Source organism: Doryrhamphus excisus, chromosome 6, assembly GCF_030265055.1.
Source record: "Doryrhamphus excisus isolate RoL2022-K1 chromosome 6, RoL_Dexc_1.0, whole genome shotgun sequence".
NCBI lineage: Eukaryota > Metazoa > Chordata > Actinopteri > Syngnathiformes > Syngnathidae > Doryrhamphus > Doryrhamphus excisus.
Window position 1 is genome coordinate 6043808 of NC_080471.1, and position 21660 is coordinate 6065467.

General features: G+C 42.2%; 1 protein-coding gene across 1 annotated transcript in view; it reads right to left on the reverse strand.

The window, feature by feature from the left end:
- Positions 1-21660, reverse strand: part of glg1a (golgi glycoprotein 1a) — a 43776-nt gene that overhangs the window by 802 nt on the left and 21314 nt on the right. Inside the window, exons 8-25 of the mRNA XM_058074815.1 lie at positions 20867-21081; positions 20668-20789; positions 20495-20596; positions 20275-20428; positions 15979-16203; positions 15829-15891; positions 15570-15683; positions 15388-15476; positions 8765-8882; positions 8576-8668; positions 8348-8485; positions 6018-6141; positions 5785-5927; positions 5554-5655; positions 5340-5447; positions 976-1096; positions 774-880; positions 1-692 (exon numbers count right to left, since the gene is read on the reverse strand). The exon at positions 1-692 is cut by the window's left edge and continues 802 nt beyond it. Of these exons, the coding sequence (XP_057930798.1) occupies positions 525-692; positions 774-880; positions 976-1096; positions 5340-5447; positions 5554-5655; positions 5785-5927; positions 6018-6141; positions 8348-8485; positions 8576-8668; positions 8765-8882; positions 15388-15476; positions 15570-15683; positions 15829-15891; positions 15979-16203; positions 20275-20428; positions 20495-20596; positions 20668-20789; positions 20867-21081 (2306 nt within the window). The 3' untranslated portion in view covers positions 1-524. The remainder of the gene's footprint in view (positions 693-773; positions 881-975; positions 1097-5339; positions 5448-5553; positions 5656-5784; positions 5928-6017; positions 6142-8347; positions 8486-8575; positions 8669-8764; positions 8883-15387; positions 15477-15569; positions 15684-15828; positions 15892-15978; positions 16204-20274; positions 20429-20494; positions 20597-20667; positions 20790-20866; positions 21082-21660) is intronic.

Here is a 21660-nt window from a genome sequence, read left to right on the forward strand (position 1 = left end):
CATAAGTAAAGCTGTGACACAATGAGGATGGAGGGGGTAGATCTGGCGTCACAGTGAGTGGGGGCTGGTTCAGTCACATAGCGTTAAAATCAAAACAGCCACAAAAACAAAACAAATGACCTCTGACCTTAAGTTGGACAAAGGAGAAAACAATGATGCACATTTTTCTCACTTACACACAAAAACACTGGAGTCATTAAAGCGTTCTAAAGATGAGCTTTTCATGTCACACTTTCTACACATTTACACTCTCACGTCTTGACCTCTGACCCCGAGACCCCAGCCCTAGACTCCCTAGCAGAAAGGGGTAAAGGGGGTGTCTCTACTGAAGGACAAAACAATGCTGTAATAGGGGGCGGGGCCTCCATAACAGCAGGCGGGCTAACAGAGACAGTGGTTTGCCATCCAGGAGGGTGGGGGCGTTGGGGAGTTGCGTCAACATGGACAGCCGCGTGGAGGACTTGGGGTCAATGGCGGCGGTCAATTCTCCTGTGTGCGTGTCCAAACCCCGGAGTGGGCATGGTCTACCTGTCCTTCAGCTCCTGAGTGACGCGCTTGGTGATTCTGCCACAGAGGATCCCCATCAGGAAGAGCAGTGTCACCACAGCGCCGATCATGGTCAGGATGTAGTTCTTGGACGGCGACGTCATCACCTGCATGGCCAGGTCTGAGAAGCCCTCAGCGGGAGCCACCTGTGAGGGGGAAGTGACTGCACTTTAGCTTCGTCTCTCGCCACTGCGTGGCATTGTTAGCCTGTGTGGCTAGTTATGTACCTTAGCAGCGAAGCTCCACATGTCAATGCGGTCCTGAAGCCTCTTCTTGCACTCAGGCTGAAGACGCACACGCTTGTCTTGCAGCGCCTCCATTAAGCACGACATCTCTGAGCAAATGTGGAAAGAGGCACTGAGTGCATGCGGACTAGCAGCAAAACGGGACCTGGGTGTGATATGACAGTTTGTGTGCCTGTGGACTCACGGCGTCCCCTGCCGGGTGGGATAGCAGCACAGTGGTGCTTGATGTCAAGGGCGCAGGCTGTGTGCAGGACCGGGTCAACAAATATGTCTGCCTTGCTCTCCTTCAGCATGTTTAACACCTCCTGCAGGATGAACACGTCATTGGTGAGGAGAAAGAAAGTGTATACAATAATCCCTCGTTTATTGGGGTTAATACCTGACCTGGATAAGTGAATTTCCATGTAGTATGACTCCGCATATATATATATATATACATATATATGAAAATATATAAAATATTTTATTTTGGTAGTTAGAACACAGACAACCTGTTAACGACCTTCTAAACATGCCTGTGTTAACATGCCTATTAACGCCCTCTGGATGTGAAATAACGTCCCTATACACTCCCACATCCTTTACACGCCCATATGCAATCAATGTTTGCTAATATTCCTGTCTGCAAAACATACTGCTATTATGAATGCACTAGGAGCTAGGCAAATACAATAGCGAGGAGCAGAAAGTGTAAAAGCTTTTAAAATTGTTTTCAAAAGTCAGGAAGAAGCCAACTGCTCTGCTGTTCTAATGTCACCTGCTGTGCTGAACACTCGTTTGGGGGGGGACACTTGTTGCAGGGACGGACAAATAGCAATTTGAAAGCAGCTGAAGATCTACTTTTTCTGACCTGATTTTTTTCCCCGGTGTCCGACGAGGAACTAGACGGGGGTGTGGCAGTAGACTTGTCCGTGTTGTGGTGTCCCCTTTTTAAGGGGTTCTGCACGTTTGTTGTGCTGCCTTTGTACGGCTTCTTAATGCATTTTGTCGCGCTTTCCGACGTTCTTTGTGAATCCGTAGTGTTTCCAAATACAATTTAAACGTTGCAGGTGGGTTAAATATAGAAACTTCCTCGCTGCTGCTTGCATGCGAACGTCCATGCTGTTTTACTAGTAGTTGTACAGTGCATCCGGAAAGTATTCACAGCGCTTCACTTTTTTTTCCACATTTTGTCATGTTACAGCCTCATTCCAAATTGTATTAATTTAATCTCTTACCTCAAAATTCTACACAAAATACTCCATTATGACAATGTGAAAAAGTTTTTTTTTTTGGATAGAAAACTAAGAAATCACATTTACATAAGTATTCACAGCCTTTGCCATGAAGCTCAAAATTGAGCTCAGGTGCATCTTTTTTCCACTGATCATCCTTGAGATCTTTCTACAGCTTAATTGGAGTCCACCTGCAGTAAATTCAGTTGATTGGACATGATTTGGAAAGGCACACACCTGTCTATATAAGGTCCCACAGTTGACTGTGCATGTCAGAGCACAAACACCAAGCATGAAGTCAAAAGAACTGTCTGTAGACCTGCGAGACAGGATTGTCTTGAGGCACAAATCTGGGGAAGGATACAGAAAATTTTCTGCTGCTTTGAAGGTCCCAATGAGCACAGTGGCCTCCATTATTCGTAAATGGAAGACGTTTGGAACCACCAGGACTCTTCCTAGAGCTGGCCGGCCTTCTAAACTGAGCGATCGAGGAAGAAGGGCCTTAGTCAGGGAGGTGACCAAGGCCCCGATGGTCACTCTGTCAGAGCTCCAGCGTTCCTCTGTGGAGAGAGGAGAGCCTTCCAGAAGGACAACCATCTCTGCAGCAATCCACCAATCAGGCCTATATGGTAGAGTGGCCAGACGAAAGCCACTCCTTAGTAAAAGGAACATGGCAGCCCGTCTGGAATTTGCCAAAAAGCACCTGAATGACTCTCAGATCATGAGAAACAAAATTCTCTGGTCTGATGAGACAAAGATTGAACTCTTTGGTGTGAATGCCAGGCGCCATGTTTGGAGGAAACCAGGCACTGCTCATCACCAGGCCAATACCATCCCTACAGTGAAGCATGGTGGTGGCAGCATCATGCTGTGGGGATGTTTTTCAGCAGCAGGAACTGGCAGACTAGTCAGGATAGAAGGAAAAATGAATGCAGCAATATATAGAGATATCCTGGATGAAAACCTGCTCCAGAGCGCTCTTGACCTCAGGCTGGGGCGAAGGTTCATTTTCCAGCAGGACAACGACCCGAAGCACACAGCCAAGATCTCAAAAGATTGGCTTCAGAACCACTCCGTGAATGTCCTGGAGTGGCCCAGCCAGAGTCCAGACTTGAATCCGATGGAACATCTCTGGAGAGATCTGAAAATGGCTGTGCACAGACGTCTCCCATCCAACCTGATGGAGCTTGAGACTTATTGCAAAGAAGAATGGGCAAAACTGCCTAAAGATAGGTGTGCTAAACTTGTGGGATCATATTCAAAAAGACTTGAGGCTGTAATTGCTGCCAAAGGTGGATCAACAAAGTATTAAGCAAAGGCTGTGAATACTTATGTAAATGTGATTTTTTTGTTTTCTATTTTTAATAAATTCAAAACATGTAAAAAAAACCCCTTTTTTCACATTGTCATAATGGAGTATTTTGTGTAGAATTTTGAGGTAAGAGATTAAATTAATACATTTTGGAATGAGGCTGTAACATGACAAAATGTAGAAAAAGTGAAGCGCTGTGAATACTTTCCGGATGCACTGTATGTGCCCTCCTGGCTTCCGTTGGTATTCAATACAAAACACGAAATAATGATGATGTGAAGTTTAACCTTAATAAAACCGCACTTACATCGGATTTTAACGATACCCACAAACGCATCAAGATGAATCTAGATTTCACCAGTCAATTGCAACCATACCCAGTGAATGAGCCCATGCACTAGCACATACGCATCAATGTATCGATTAATATTGATTATTTTCCACACCCTTACTAGAAATGTGTTTCAGTGCTGGGAGCTGACTGAGGGACAATATATTGATATTTATTTTAAGCATGATATCAAAAACAAGCATTATCGTTCATATTGATAGACTGTATTTGATGTGGAGGACTTATGTTTCAATATGGCGGCATCAGAGTGCAAGCTGGTTAAGGTAGCTTAGTGCTTTATTTTTTTACTTCCTTATTGTTTTTGTGCCATACAGACCCCTTAAGCAAGTGTGCAAGCTTGCTGCTTGCACTCGGGAGCAGCTGTTAACTTTGAGCATCCCCTCGCTACGGCGAATGATTGGATATCCTTGCGGAGTGACCAGCAAAAAAGACGAAAGGCAAAATTGCTGTATTAAAGATGGTATCAACGACCGTCTGTAAACATGGGCAACGTGAGATGGAAGCGCTAATGCTACGTTCACACAGACGCCGAATGTCGCGCTTTGAATCGGCGACGAATTCGGCGTCATTTTTCAAAAAATCTCACGATCTCCTAAGCTCTGTTACGCAATGGAAAATTTCGAGATCCCAACTGCATCCCGCCTCTGATCCAGAGCATATTGTAGCGACCCTGACGTTTTCATGTTGGCGTTGTGCTCTTGGGTGTCCGACTGTTCCGGGTGACTGTGAATGCACCAGGGGGTGGGGGCGTGTCTGGTGGAGGAAGTACTGTTGTGTAGCTGGCGGTGGTTGCAACGGCGTGGTTACGGCTGACAGTAGCCAGTATTATTGTTGTGCAATAAAAAGCTTGTCAGCGATCGCAGTCGTGTCATTTCCATAGCGTCGGCAACGACGCTACAATATATAAAGATGCAGCAGATCCATTGATCCTTTGAACCAAGCTCTGTTAAGCTTTCCTACGCTTTGAGCAAAACTTTGATAAGCTTTGTGACGCTTTGATAAGCTTTAATACGCTCTCGCAACATACGCTCCCGCTTTACGCAATTCGTGACAGATCGCCTCAAATTTTTAAACAGTTTAAAAGATTTTGGCGCTCTTGCCGAATGTCCCGAATTGCTCAAACCTTTCTTACGCTGTATTACGGTCTTTACGCTTTCATTAAGCTTTGTTACGCTTTGCTCGCCGATTTAATTCGATTCGGCGTCGGTGTGAACGTAGCATAACGGCTGCAGAGACCACGGTGAGTGCAGCATGATTGCACTATATTTAACTTTTTAACTTTATTCAAAAAAAGAGACTATACCATTTTATTTCAGTGGCTATTTTTCTGTAAGATCGTTTACATTTTAATAAAACTTTGCACACATATTTGGCTTTGATTTTGGTCTAAATTAAATTAAAAAATAAGTAAATTCAATTTATGGAAAAAATATTGAGATATATATCATACATTGATACTCTACCTAAAAATATCTGGATACGAGTTTTGTCCATACAAATCCATACATTTTGCTCAAATTTGAACATGTTTTGACCAATTCAACCACAAAACATGCAATGATTTATGAATTGATATATTTTTGAAAAACCGTGATCGAGTAAAGCCATGAAAGTGAAAAGTGGTAAGGAATATTGTGGTTGTGTCGTCCAGTCGTCAATGAATGCAACACCTTTTTGCAGTCTTCCTTTTTGATTTTGAGCAGGTTGAGCTTCAGACACTCCTCCACCTGTCCTGTCTGCTCCTGTGCTGCTGCCTCCTCCGGACACAGGCGCGCGATCTAGACACATGTGTGCACACGCACGCACACACACACACACACAGACACTTAGCACAGTGCAAGACTGTTGTAAAGTTAAAAGAAAAAAAGAGAATGATGCAGAAACCTCTTGAGTGCAGTAGATCTGCAGTTGAGGGTCCAGTCGGTAGTCCAGTGCTGATTCCTGCAAGATGACCCGGATCTGATCTTCGCAGTCTGATGACAGACGCTGTGAATCGTTGTCACACTTATTAAAGCACATTTCTCACTTATTAATGCACATTAAAAAAAACAAACAAAAACAAACACTGTACTTGATGGAGATCCATTCCACAAACACCTTTTGCTTGGCGCTTACCTGGTCTGCATATTTGAGTTTGAGGCACGCGATGACCTGCCCCTCCAGCTCGCTGTCTGCCGTCGCCTTGTTCAAAATGGGCTGGCAGAACTTGGGAATGTCGGCTTTGCAGGCCTTCCTCAGAACCGGGTTCAGCCTGTAGTCTGGGCTCACATGCACGCACACACAAATATGACCACATGGCACCACAAAGTCTACTCTGTTGTGTTGCTATGTAACAAACAAACGTGTACCTGTGTTCTGCGTGATCTGACGCTTAGTGATCATCTGTTTGCACTTTGGATCCATCATCTCGCTGTTCTTATTCTGTTTTAGACACTGAAGAACGTTCTTGCTCTCTGATTCTGTGCAAAACCGCTGCGACGCAAACAGACACACAAACAAGTTAAGATCAGGGGTGTCCTAAATGCAGGCCTGGGGGACATTTGTGGCCCACGGCTAAGATACCCTCAGTCCGGGGAATATTACATGGAATTTTTTTTTTTTAATAAAACATTTAAAAAAGGCAGTTTAGGGCATTACTGAAAAAGGAAAACGTTGAAATACAGTAATCAAATGGTGCTAAAGGTGCTTCACAATACAAATAATTAGCAAATAAAAACAGGGTAAAATCGATATAATAAAATTAAATTTAAGATATAAAACTAAAACGGTGGCCAGTGGTTAGCACGTCGGCCACACAGTCAGGAGATTGGGAAGACCCGAGTTTGCATGTTCTCCCCATGCGTACGTGGGTTTTCTCTGGGTATTCCAGTTTCCTCCCACATTCCAAAAACATGCATGTTTGGTTAATTGGCCACTCCATAGGTATGAATGAGAGTGTGAATGGTCAACCTCACAGTCAGGGCAACCGGGTGACAGTTTTCCCCAAAGATGCCAATATTATACATACAAAGCTGTGTGTATAATATTTACTTTTGAATTATCTCAGACTTTAGTTTAATTTAATTACACATGTATTTTTTTTGTTTTATTTCAGGAAGACCTCTATAATGCTGCAAGATATATTTTTTTGGCATATGAAAACTGTCCAAACGAAGATTTGTTGTGGCTCTCCACTGCCACCAAATAGCCCTGTGGACAGTTCTGTAGGAGCCCAAATCTCCAAAGTATGTTGGAAGACAGTTTGATGGTGGTGCTTGCCATGTCCTTGCTCAACCATACAATGGACAACTCTAATTTTCCAGAAGGATTTTCCAGATTTTTTTTTTTTTCCAGAAGCATTCTCGGAAGCTCATCAAAGACCCCTGCAGCATTGATGGTGTGCGTTCTACATTTCCAAGATTGCTGGATACAAAAAGACTGGTAAGTTAGGAACTGAGTTTTGAATAGTTTGACATTTTTAGTAGCAGTTCTTTACCATCTTCTTTTTAAAAAGATTGGCCAGATTTCCTGTTTGATGAGGACACATCCTCCAGGCGTCTTCACAAATGGGATGTGTTCTTCAGGCGGAATGTCATCAAATTAGCCAAGCGCATCAGTTCAACACCGCATTTGGTGACTGACTATCACAAATTCTTAAAACACTTGTATACACAAAGCTTGAGTGAGACGGTCGACCATCTTCTGCAATAAATATTGCCTCCTTTTTATATGCATGTAGTATGTGGTCAATGAAATTCAAAGGCAAACAAAACCTATTAAGATTCTTTCAAACAATTAAAAAACATAACCAAATCACTTGCCAAAAAGCATCTGATGATTTTTTTTCATCACTGGGAAACATTCACTCTCAAACAAATGACAGGCTAGTTAGATATTTCTTTCACAGTGATGAGAATGTGGTCAAAAATATAATGCACAAAATGATCTTGTCAAAAGGTTTTTTCAGCTACTTGGGATGATGTAGAGCACAAAGTAGGACTTAATTGCAGTGTATTGGAATAAGTAATAAGTAACAATCTTTTGGTTGAGGAGCACATTTGACAAACTATTCACTGAATGTTTTGAAGACTATCATGCAGAATTTTCCAAAGGTTTATTTTCCAAAGGTTTAACAAGAGTAAGTCTGAGCTTAAGTTTTATAAACTGTTTGATATTCAAAGTTCATATGTTTTCATGTCCACTGCGAAAAAAAACCCAACTGATTAAAAAATTGTTAATGGCATTCATTCTTACAATTTTGAACATGTTTTAGTGTACATAGCATGACACTTCAGCAAGTAAGGGTAACACTGACCAGGGTGTAAAAAAATGTAGATCTCAGCAGTGTTACCACAAGCTCGTTTAGTGTTAATTTAACACTGTTTAATGAGTTAATGAAGGAACTCTTCCACAGTCTTAACTGTTGAACTATTTCAAACGTGTTAATTTAACTATAGCAAATGTGGACCTAAATAAACACTGAAAAAATGTTGAAATGAATTATGGAAGTTAATTAGACATGGGACTTTTTGCTGTGTGCACATCTTTTCCTGTTGAAAGAAGCACGTTATTAGTTAGACTAGGAGTGTAAAATATTGCATTACTAACAATCCTTAGTGGAAGAAAATTACACACTCCTGATTTAGAAAATGCAAGAGCTCAAAATCAGCGGTCACATGACTGTGTTTGGCTAGCCTACCCTGATCATGTGCTTGCAGACTCTCATCAGCTGATAGTCGAGTTCGGGATCCACCATCTCCACTTCCTGAAGTTTGAAGATCTTCTGGTGACAACGTTGAGTCAGCTGCCGTTTGTTCTCCTTCAGACACTCGATGACCTTCAGAGAGAAAATGTCACATAACACCCTGTGCGGTGTCGTCCTGAGTGGGTATGTGTTTAATTGTGTGCATGCGTGTGTGTAGCTGACCTGTGCATTGCCAAAGGCCACATTTTGACACAGGTGGCTGATGTCCTGCTTACAGGACTCGTACAGTTCTGGTTCCAGACGGATGTCCTCAGACTAAACACAACAGACAAAAAAAAAAAAACAAGAGGAAAGTCACCGTGTGCGTCTGAGAGCGAGCACCTCTTTCTGCATTTTTTATGGCTCACGTACCATCTCCACCTCCTCCACACGCAGCTGTTTGCGACATTTGACTGACACACGCTGCTCCTTAGTGTCCTGCAGGGTGTCGTTCCTCACTGTGGTGCTGAGGCAGATCACTACGTCCACCCTGAGCAGCATGCATGAAAAACATCAAACACGGAAACACTACACGGGGATGACATGCTTGTAAACAACTTCCTGTTCAGTCATTCCTCGTCATATATACACACACACACATATTTATATACATACACACATATACACAAACATATATACATATATATATATATATACACACACACACATAGGTGTATATATACGTATATGTGTGTGTTGCATTCATTCATTCATATATATATATATATATATATATATATATATATATATATATATATATATACACACACATACATACACACACCTATATACATATATACACACACATATATACACATGCATATGTGTATATATATTTATACTGTATATTTTGTACTTTCATTTTTAATAGATGTGTCTGCACCTACTTCAAAGCAAATTCCTAGTGTGTGTTTGATCATACCTGGCAATAAACAATTTCTGATTCTGATGCTAATTGATAGCATGTTAGCATTTAAGCAAATTTACTCATGTCTAAAGGCAAATACACACATGTAATGTAGGAATTTTTGTGCCCTTTCCAAAAATGTCACTCTTCTGTCTAAGAGATGTACTGATTGCCTTCTGGGGCCCCGAGAAGCAACAAAAGTCAAGAATTTCTGACATTGACTCCCATGTTAAAGACGCCGTATTTTTTGTCTCCAGCTCTTCAATTTTCTATGTTTTCGACTCATCCTCTTACGTTCATTTCTGACACCGTAAAGAGAACTCCCGTTAACCTCACAGCCCCTCCCTTTGAAAACGATGTGTGTAGTCATGCAGCCTGTGCTGTAGCCATTTCTCTGATGGGTTTTCTCTTCTCACAGCCTAAAGATGGCTTGCTTCACTTGCATGGAGCGCTCCTTTGACCGCATATTGTCTGGACAGCAAAATCTTCTGAATGCAAACACCACACCTCATATCAATTCCAGGCCTTATATCTGCTTAATTTATAGTGATATAATGAATGAGGTGCCCAAACCTGCCCATGAAATAGCCTTTTGGTCAATTGTCCAATTACTTTTTGTCCCTTTAAAAAGAGGATGGCCAATGTTATAGAGTTGAAACTCCTAAACCCTTCATCCAATTTGAATGTGGATACCCTCAAATGAAAGCTGAGAGTCTACACTTTATGTCCATTATATCACTATCTATGGAGTATGTTTCAGTAAAACGGTAAAAAAGCAAAACTTGTGTCAGTGTCCAAATATACGTATATGGACCTAACTGTAGGACCGCCTTGGCACTTTCTGAACTTGAGGCTTTCTTGCTAGGTGCTAGCAAGATGCTGTTAGCATGTTAGCATTTTAGCTAATTTACTCACGTCTGAAGGCAAATACACACACGGCATGATGTAGAGACACTATGGGACTGCCTTAACACTTTTGGGACTTGGTGCTTTCTTACGTGCGTGGGTTCGCCGATGTATTTTTCCGCGGCATGATTTACAGACAAGCATCCGTGGGCAGCTTTGTGTTGCCGGAAGACCCTGCAGCACATGCAGACGCTCTACCCCTCCCCCACTGAAAGAGTGGTGAAAGACGCATTACCCCAGAGGCTGCTTCACAACAAGGGTAAGTTTTAAACTTTTAATTAGCCTCTAACAGTTAAACTTAGTTGAAATATTGCCACCTGTTTTGAAATAGGAAACATGAACGCCAAGTGCATGCAATATACGTGCTTGAAAATATAGTTTGTGGGTCTGAAAAACAGGAATTCTGCTGAATGCTTCATCTTTAAAACTGCCCTCCGTTGTAATTAGGGAGCTGTTGATGAGTTGTAGACTAATATGTACAACTCTAAGAACACCGGTTTATTGCCAATGTTGTCAATTCAGTCCCATGGTGTTTGTAGGAGTTTAATTCAGCGAACACCAGGCTGAGGTTAAATGCGTGTCGTGTCATGTGTGTGCGCTCTCTCCGAGCACGCACACAGAGCGGATTGGAGCAGCCGTGTCTGCTGTCAGAGGTCTTTAGCGTGCACAACACAAACTTTAATGATGAGAGAAATGTTTGATATAGTACTAAATTGTGTCAGTGCTTTGTGAAAACGTGTTAGAGCCGTTTGCTGCTGTTATCAATCTAGCGGTCGCAAAATTTTTCAGGCAGCGTCTGCTCAGCTGATGTGTGTGTGTGTGTCTGCACAGCAGGTGCTGTTCTATTTATGCTTAAGTTAAAATATTTTTATACAGTAAACCTCGGATATATCGGATTCGGATATATCGGAAATTCGCTCACAACGGACAGATAAAAAAGAACCAATTTTTCTGTAATGCATTTCCAATAAAAATTCATTGCATATATCGGATTTTTTATAACGGATTTCATCTATTTCGGACAAAATCTCCAGTCCCGTTCCAATGCATTTCCATTAAATTTCCCTCGCATATATCGGATGGCCGCATCGTGGCGCTCCGATTCGCCGAATCGTGACAGGCCGCTATACGACGTCATTTGCAGCGTTTGCAGCGTTGCCTGCGCGTCCAGGTACATTGGAAACATAGTCAAGGAAGTGCCTTTTTATAACGGATAAAAGCAAAATCGGCAGTCGATAATCGGTCATTGGCTAAGGGTGATCTGTATCGGCATCGGCCCGAAAAAATCCATATCAGTCTATCCCTAGTTAGCATGTTGACTTTTTCCGCATATCTAAATGAAATACGCGCATGGCATGATGTATGGACACAATGTAATGTACGCACGGCGTTGCTGGGCACCGTGGCACAGCAGACATCGGGCCTGAGGTTCACAGCACAGGCTGCATGCCCATCAACATTTCTGCGGGAATTTTCTAGTTCCTAATTATTATTCTATTATTACAATGATAATTACCTCAAATTTTATGTAATAGGATATCTATCTCTTCGGAAACTATGGGCCATTATTTAAAACAGTACAGTCAGCAAGCATACTTTTGTAATACTATTTTTCTTTAGTATTCATATTCACTCTTAAATTCGCCCAAAAAACGTTCAGCAAATGCAAAATGTGAGTGAGTGAGACACTGACACAAATATGTTTTTTTTTATTTGTGTCAGCTCCAAATAAGATTTGTTTATTCATGATACTGGCTTTAAATTCTAAATGTTTGTCAGTAAAATAGCCTATTTAGGAACATTCAGAAAGGATCATTATTAAAGATTTGCCTCAATGCACCTTTTCCTTCATGAAATATAGAAATGAAAATACCTAAAACACAGGCCAATAATCCTGAAACATTTAATCAAAATTGCACTCAATGTCATTTCATTTCTCTTTTCCCCACATTAAAATACATAGAAATTAATCATTATACTTGAAAATTCAAGCAGAAATGTTCATGCTAATTATGCAAATATCATGCAAGCACCTAGCAAGACAGCCTCAAGTACCTAACATGCCAAGGCTGTCCTATAACGTCCCTGCATAATGACGTGTGTATGTGCCTTTAGACATAAGTAAATGAGTTAAAATGCTAACATGCTAACACTTAGCATGGTAGCATCCAGCAAAAAAAGCACCAATTCCCAAAAGTGTTAAGGCAGTCCCATAGTGTCCCTACATCATGCCATGTATGTCTTGGCCTTTAGACACGAGTAAATTAGCTTAAATGCTAACATGCTAACGGCTACCATGATAGCACCTAGCATGATAACTTCAAGTCCCAAAAGTCTTAAAGCAGTCCCACAGTGTCCCCACATAATGACGTGTGTAGTTGCCTTTAGACATGAGTAAATTAGCTTAAATGCTAACAGTCATCATGCTAGCACCTAGCAAGAAAGCCTCAAGTTTAAAAAGTGCCAAGGTTGTCCTATAACTTCCCTACATCATGCCGTGTGTATTTGCCTTTAGACATGAGTAAATTAGCTTAAATGCTAACATGCTAACGGCTACCATGCTAGCACCTAGCAAGAGGGCCTCAAGTTTTGAAACTGCCAAGGCTGTCCTATAACCTCCCTACATCATGCCATGTGTGTAGTTGCCTTTAGACATGAGCAAATTAGCATAAATGCTAAGATGCTAGCAATTAGCATGCTAGCACCTAGCAAAATAGCATAAAGTCATGAAAGTTGTCAGGCACTGCTGTAGTGTCTGTACATGTCATGTGTTGTTTTCCAATTGAAAGCAACACTTGCCTTGTCAATGGAGTACTAAAGAGCAGAGAGGGTTTGACATGCGGGTCGATACTGAACTATCGATTCCTGACAATGATAACACAGCTTATTGCTGTATCATGGATTCTATAAAAATGTTGATATTTTGATACTCTGGCCTTTGAGGTGCCTGGAGTCACTGTGCTTAATTAGAAAAATCTAACTTTTAAAATCTACACAATACATGAGCTGTATGGTATCAGCAACAATTCCGGCAGTGTAACGTGTGGGGGTCCTCCTTGCGGTTTTGGCCACATTACGCGCATAAAAATGGGAAGATTAAAATAGAAGAATAAGAAGTATAACTAGAAAATTCCTGCAGACACTTTGATGGGCTTGCAACCTGTGCTGTGAACCTCGGGCCTGGTGTCTGCAGTGGCACGCCCCCAAGCAATGCCGTGTGTACATTACATCAGAAATTTAGCAACAAAGCTGACATGCTAACAGTTAGCATGGTAGCAGCTAACAAGAAAGCCCCAAGTCCCAAGAGTGCTGAGCCAGACCCATAGTGTCGCTACATCATGCCATGTGTGTATTTGCCTTTGGACATGAGCAAATTAGCTAAAATGTTAACATGCTAAGAGTTAGCATGGTAAATAACAATAAAGCACCAAGTCCAAAAAGTCTTAAGGCAGTCCCACAGTGTCCCCACATCATGCCATGTGTGTATTTGCCTTTAAACATGAGTACATTAGCTAAAATGCTAACGGTCATCATGCTAGCACCTTGCAAGAGAGCGTCAAGTCCCAAAAGTGTTAAGGCAGTCCCATAGTGTCCCCACATCTTATGTGTATTTGCCTTTAGACATTAGTAGTTTAGCCTAAATGCTAACATGCTAGCACCTAGCAAAACAGCCTCAAGTCCCAAAAGTGTTAAGGCAGTCCCATATTGTCCCCGCATCATGCCATGTGTGTGTTAGCAATTAGCATGCTAGCACCTAGCAACATAGCATCAAGTAATGAAAGTTGCCAGGCACTGCTGTGGTGTCTGCACATGATGTCATGTGTTGTTTTACAGTTGCATGCAGGACTTGCCTTGTCATGGAGTACTAAAGGGCAGAGAGGTAGTGACATGCGGGTCGGTACCAAACTATCGATTCCTGACATAACTTAATGCTATATCATGGATTCTATGAAAATGTTGATTATTTTGATGATCCAGTTATTTGAGATACCTAGAGACGAAGTGCTTAATTAGAAAAATAAAACTTAAAATCTGCAAAATACATGAGCTGTATGGTATCCGCTGGGAAGAGAATCATTGTAATTGCACATGACGACACACAGTGGTTTTTGAAGGGAGGGGCTGTGAGGAGGAGGAGATGACATGACAGTGAATCAGCACAAAGGACTAAAAAGGCTGAAACGCTCATGTCAAACAGAAGCTTCTTACGGCCAAACGATTCGAGATATCGACACCACAAGACAACCGTGAGCGGCCAGAGGGTCGGGGCTTTGCATAGATCTGCTCGTTTTGCATATCGGTTGAGAAATGACCGCAAGAGGACGAGTCGAAAACATAGAAAATTTAAGATTTGGAGAAAAAAAAAAGACGGCGTCTTTAACATGGGAGTGAATGGGAGACATGCTGGCGCTCTTCTTGCTTCTGAGGGCCCAGAAGGCAATCCGTACATCTCTCAGACATAAGAGTGACATTTTTGGAAAGGGGACAAAATTCAAAATGCACAAAAGCTATGTTTTTTCTCAGCTCAATGCCACAGCCCGAGTGTGGGAATATTTGGGTTTTAAACAATGAATAAGTTGAGCCGGTATGTCGTTCGTTGGCACGTAGTGGTGACGAACTTGCATGTGCAAACAAAACCATCCTGTCCAGCCTTCAACATTTTTCTCGAGGTGCAGCAGAGCCATCGTCCTGACAGTCAACATTTACTGAGGCATTTGGTCAGCAAAGTAAATATACACAAAAGGCGCAAAATGGTGCACAAGTGATGACCGCTAAGCCTAATACACAATCTTAATTATTTGCAATTTTGTCAACAGAGATTTTATTTATTGTTGTGGTGGCTTTTATTTGTGTTTTTTTGTCTTGTATTGTCTATTTTTATAGTTTTTTGTTATAATTTGGTTAATCAGGTGACTGATAAGCTTTTATAGTGTTGAAGCTCCATGTTTTTTCCCGCCCAATGTTTGCACAGCATTTGTAGCCACTAGCATGGGAAATGTCCTTGGTAAAGGCATTCGACCCATTCCAGTGATGCCATATTTGCTTCTAAGTGAGTGTGCACACGTCACAGGCAGGAGAAAAGTGTGGACCATTCAACGATGTAGACTGCTATTAGAATGTTTTTTGACTCTTCCCAGTCGTATGTCTGACTGGCGTATATTTATGTGAGGCAGTTCCTTACTTCTTTTTGATGTTGGGACACAGTTTGAGAACGTCTTCCTTGCAGGCCGTCTTGAATTTGTAGGAAAAGCGGAAGTCTTTAATCTGAATCTACATGCGCGCACACACACACACACACACACCATAACATCATTAGTGGCCTCAGCAGAGGAAGTGACTGTGTTCTTGTCGGTTTCTACTCACCAGTTGGAAGTGTGTCACTCCCACTGAGCACTTTTCATTCATCTCCTTCTGGTGTTTGTTCTGTGCCAAACACTCCATCAGGTCACCTGAGTCAATCTGGTTGTCAGCCACCTCCTAATATGAAAAAGTTAAATGTATGGCTGCACCAATCTTTTTGCGAATTGTGTGAATTGTGCTAGTGTCGTAACCAGATACCGTTATTGGATCGGTTTGAATGTCTACTTAATAACATTGTGTCTGCATGGACTTTGTCGCTTACATGACAATAGGCCTGGATGACGGGTTCGCAGGCTCGCATGAGCAGTGCCTCGATTTGGATGTCCTGACAATACACACACACACACTCAAGTCACACACTTGTGTGCTGAATAGTACTTACAAGTGCATCACACCATGGTTTCAAAGTTACCTCAGACTCCAGCTCCGTCAGATTGCCCACTACGTTCCGACAGTCTGACACCAGATCCTCCAGGTGGTCCTGAAGACACTCTAGTTCCTGTCCCGCCTCAGTCTTCTCGCTGCACCACTTGCCCAGGTCAGTCATGCAGCGTCTCTGCAACTCAGGGTCCAGCTTCACATCCAGCGCCCTCTGGTGGAGGATCCTATGCACCTCCACCTTGCAGTCCCGGGACAACTACAGTCCAGCATCAGACCAGTTACATCATTGTAAAGTCATAACAATAATGACAATAATAATAATAATAATAATAAGACTGGACTAGCCTCAACTGGCAGAGGCCTGAGAACTGATTTCTGTGTGTGGATCACCTCAAACTCAAGCGAGGCTTCACTACATGTGATATACAGTATTCCCTTGTTTGTTGCAGTAACTTGTTATAAATGTGACCGCGAAAAGTCTATATCAAAAATAGTGATTTTAATATAGCCTTCTAGACGTGAAATAACACCCCTAATTTCACCTTCACACTGCTTTTACTCAATATAGCAGACATAACTCTTCTTGCTCTTTCGGCTTTTCCCTTCCCAGCATCTACACTATATTACCAAAAGTATTTGCTCACCCAGCCAAAGGATCAGAATCAGGTTTCTACAAACATTTGTGAAAGAATGGGCCGCTCTCAGGAGCTCAGTCAATTCCAGCGTAGAACTGTCATCGGATGCCACCTGTGCAACAAATCCAGTTGTGACATTTCCTTGCTCATAGATATTCCACAGTCAACTGTCAGCTTTAATGTAAGAAAATGGAAGACTTTGGGGACAACAGCAACTCAACCACAAAGTGGTAGGTCATGTAAACTGATGAAGGGGGTCAGAGGATACAGAGGCGCATAGTGCAAAGAGGTTGCAGACTTCCGGCACAGTGGGCATGTGGCCTTCAGCTTAGCCCAAGTACAGTACACATAGAGCTTCATGGAATGAGTTTCCATGGCTGAGCAGCTGCATCTGGCAAGCTGATGGACAAGCCTGGGTTTGGAGGATGCCAGGAGAATGGTACATTTGGGACTGCATTGTGCCAAGTGTAAAAGCAAGGTTTATACAGACATGGATGACAGAGTCTGGTGTGGATGAACTTCACTGGCCTGCACAGAGTTCTGACCTGAACCCGATAGAACACCTTTGGCGTGAATTAGAGCAGAGACTTAGCGCCAGGCCTTCTCCACCAACATCAGTGTGTGACCTCACCAATGTGCTTTTGGAAGAATGGTCAAAAATTCCAAAAAACACACTCCTCAACCTTGTGGAAAGCCTTCCCAGAAGAGTTGAAGCTTTAATAGCTGCAAAAGGTGGGCTGACATCATAATGAACCCTATGGGTTGAAAATGGGATGGCACTTAAGTTCATATGTCAGTCATGGCAGGTGAGCAAATACTTTTGGTCATATAGTGTTTCACTCTCTCTCTCCTCTGGACATGCCCGAACCATCTCAGTCTGGCCTCTGTGACTTTATCTCCAATGCCTCTAACATGTAATGTCCCTCTGATGTACTCATTCCTAATCCTATCCATTCTGGTCACTCCTCGTGAGAGTAATTCTACACACCACCATCATATGCTGTCGAGCTACACTTTCACCTAGCACTACTTTGCAGTCGCTGATCTCCTGTAGTCTACCTGTGTCCTCCTACCTCCACTCTTATAGGTCACCCTATGTTCCTCTCTCTTCTGGAAGAAAGTATTCACTACGGCCATTTCCATCAACCACCCATATGTCCTTCTGCGTTCCTTTCCTGAATACCAAACCTTCCCATCCTTTCTTCATCATCTCGATTTCCTGCACCAACATGTCCATTTAAGTCTGCCCCACTGCCAACTCTTTCCCTTCTAGGGATGATCTGCATCACTTCATCAAGGTCCAGCCAGAATTTCTCTTTTTTTTCCCAACTCTCACCCTACTTGTGTGGCATACCCACAACAACATTGAACATCACACCTTCAATTTCTAGCTTCATCTGACACTCTTTTTACCTCCAGGACATAAGACATAATATGAACTTACATGCTAACACCTAATGATCAGAGTAGAACACCACATATAATCACAACATATTTAAACAAGTCTTTTTAGACAATATTTTGCTTTAAAATTATTGATTTTTGGAAGAAAAAAAACAACCTTGAATTTTGTTTAAATATGCATATTTGTAACCAACAATTGGCTGTATTCAAAAACTCAACAGCATTATATATGAATATATTTTTGAAAAACCATCACAGGTTGAAAAATTGTTAGCTGAATTTTAATATGATTGATTGAAGCTGCACAGCAGAGGAGTTGTTCGCGCGCAGGCCACACAGCTAGGAGACCCGAGTTTGATTCCACCCTCGGCCATCTCTGTGTGGAGTTTGCATGGTTTCCCCGTGCATGCGTGGGTTTTCTCCAGATACTCCGGTTTCCTCCCACATTCCAAAAACATGCATGTTAGATTAATTGGTGGCACCAAATTGTCCATAGGTATGAATTTACAAATTTCCCCACTAAGGGACGAATAAAGGCATATCTTAATCTTAATGTGAGTGGGAATGGTTGTGTGTCTATATGTGCCCTGTGATTGGCTGGCAACCAGTCCAGGGCGTACCCCGTCTCTCGGGGTAGAAAATGAATGAATGATTGATTGAAAAAGGTGCGGTTGACCAGTTCTCAGGAAAGGAAAGGAGACATGACAAATATTTTTCAGCGTTAAGATGCCACAATGGCATTTGCCTTGTATTATTTCCAAAGACAGGAAGATTTCATAGATGAGTAACGATCAGCAACAATGTACAACGTACAGCTTGTCAAGAAGATGAACATGGATGGATGGATCCAGTCATTTTCCCAGCAAAGGCTTTGATAGTTGGTAAGTTGTCAATTGTGTTGCTTTTCGGTTAGCTTGATTACACTGTTCTCAAAGTGGGGCCTGGACATTTACATCTATACCAGATAGAAAAGCTAAGCTAAAAGCTAGAGTGCTTCATACAATTTTAAATATATCTCTAAAGATATATATTTAAAGTATGTAAATAGTAAGCTGCAAGCAACAAGTCATAAAGTATGTTAGTTAGTAAACTAACAAAAGTTTATTATAGTTAAAGTATATTTATAATAAAGTAAAAACAGGTACTCAAATAATATAACTAGTACAGTATATACTGTGTATATATACTGTAGAAAGTGTACTTGAGGTTTACTTTCAGGATATTAGAGTATACTTTTAAACTTAAAATGCTCCAATTTAATCTGAAGAAGTATTAAATTAGTATACTTTCTAGTGCAGTAAAAGTACATGGTCTTTAGTATACGTTTTATCAACTTAAAATGTTCCAATTTAGTCCAAAGTAGTATTAAAAGTACTAAAAGTACTTGGTCTGCAGTATACTTTTGTACTTATACTGAAATATACTTAATAAAAAGAACTTTACGTATACTTTTTGCGAAGGGATGACCATTCCAGAACGTTGTACTTGTTCCTCTCCACGAATACCTTGGAACTATCCAGCCCCGGCACAACTTCAACTTTGTCACTGATTCTTGAGCACTGTTGGCAAGAATCCACTGATATTGACTGCAATCCAGTTCCCTGTGGAACTGAGGATTGAATACAAGATCGCCCTCCTCACCCACCAGTGTGTACATGGTAACGCTCCAGCCTACTTAAAGGAACTCCTCCTCCCACAGACCTCCTCACGCACCCTCCACTCTAGCACAGCCAACCTCCTCAGGGTCCACAGAACCAAGCTGCACAGCATGAGCAATCGAGCCTTCTGCTCGGCTGCTCCCAGTCTGTGGAATGCTCTTCCCGACCATCTGAGAGCGCCACAGACTGTGGATTCCTTTAAACGGAGCCTAAAGACTTGCCTTTTTACAAAAGCCTTTCCTTAGCCTTTTTTTTTTTTTTTTTTTTAATATATGCCTTTTGTTGTGTTGTTTTATTGCTTCACTGTAGGTTTTATGCTTTCTTTGTAGCACTTTGAGATTTCTGTAATGTAAAGTGCAATATAAATAAAATGCATTATTATTATTATTATGGCCTTCAACTTTAACAAGATTTCTAGTACCTGCACTGGCCACACAGCCCCAGTTGCTTGAGCATACCTCAAGCACAGTTCAAGCATACCACAGTTCAAGTAATGCTTCCTGTCTCTGTGTTTCCATCATGGAGGAACACTGAATTGTGCAGTCAGTGAACACACAGCAGTTATTAGGTATTATGTGTTTTTCTTTTAGCATCTTTTAGCAACACTTCACAAAGAGTGAATAAACTCACCCTGCGCCCCTGCTCCACTGAGCGGTAGGCGTGGCGGTACAAGCAGGAGAAGATGGCGCCGGGCGGCATCATCTCACTGGTCTCGTTCCAGCCTTGTGTGTGGCAGAGTCGCGCTGCGTCGCCCTGACACTTCTTGAAGAGGATCGGGTCTAGCCTGGGGTCCAGCAAGGATTAGGGGGGGGGGCTATGAGGACAGATGAATAAGGCGTACAGTACTTACTTCCAGTCTCGTGCGATGAAGTACTGCAGCTCCAGTAGCCTGTGCTCACAGTCCTCCACCATCTTGTCTGTGTACAGATGCTCCATCAGACATGACAGGATCCTGTGGAGAAAAACAAAGTCAGCACCGTCAGATCAACGTATCCATGCTGACGCAATGGTACTGACACTCACATGGGGTCTCCATTTCGGATGTGTTTGCAGGCTGTCTGGATGACAGACTCACAGGCTTCGTTTAAAGCACGATCAATGCGGTAATCTGCTCCTGGGTCTGCCTCCTGGATCAAATTCTGGAGCTGAGGACCACAATCCACAGTGTTAACAAAATCCATGAAGAAAGACTTATGAGGAGAAGTGAAATGAGGACACCGACCGCCCTCTGACAGTTGGTATCAATGGCGCCCATGTCTCCTCGGCCCACCCTCATCAGGCAGTGCAGTGTTCGACCTTTGCGGTGCAGACCAGAGCAGTGACCCTCGATCTCGCTGCGACAGTGGAGGACGATCTCTGGGCTGAGAGAGAAGTCCTCCATCAGCATCCTCCTATAGTCCATCATCTCGCCCTGGCACTCGCCACTGACCATGCGACCTTAAACACACAGCAGTTGTTGATCAAGGACAGATCACAAGTTCATGTCCGTAAGGAACAAAAGTATTGAACAGTGCCTTGAGGACATCGTTATAGTAGATTCTGACAAACACACCTTTAAAAAGGGCCAGAACCTTTCCTTGGCTTTTGGCATTGTCAATTTATACATACAAATTTGTATGCTTTAATTGTGTGAATGCTTGGTAAAATTGTACACCATTTTTTAATCTATTCATCCCTCTACTGCTACTTCCACTTCCTCGCATGTCAAAATGTTCAGCTCCTTCAAGACACAGAAAATAACTGTATTAAGGTAACACTGTTTTATTCTCCAGGGTGACATGGCTGAGATGTTGTGGGCCGGTGGGAAAAATACTTCAAATGCCACCAAAATGTCTTCTAATGAGAAACTGAGGTTGCCGAGGTGGTCAAGAAACTCCTCAGTGGCAGGGCCCTCTGGGTGGATGAGATCAGGGTTGATGACATCTGCCTGGAGTTCCGTAAAGTGCTCATGGCAGCAGAAAAAGTTGGGAGAAAAAACAATAAAAAAATAAAAGTACAGTGGTTCCTTGGTTAACC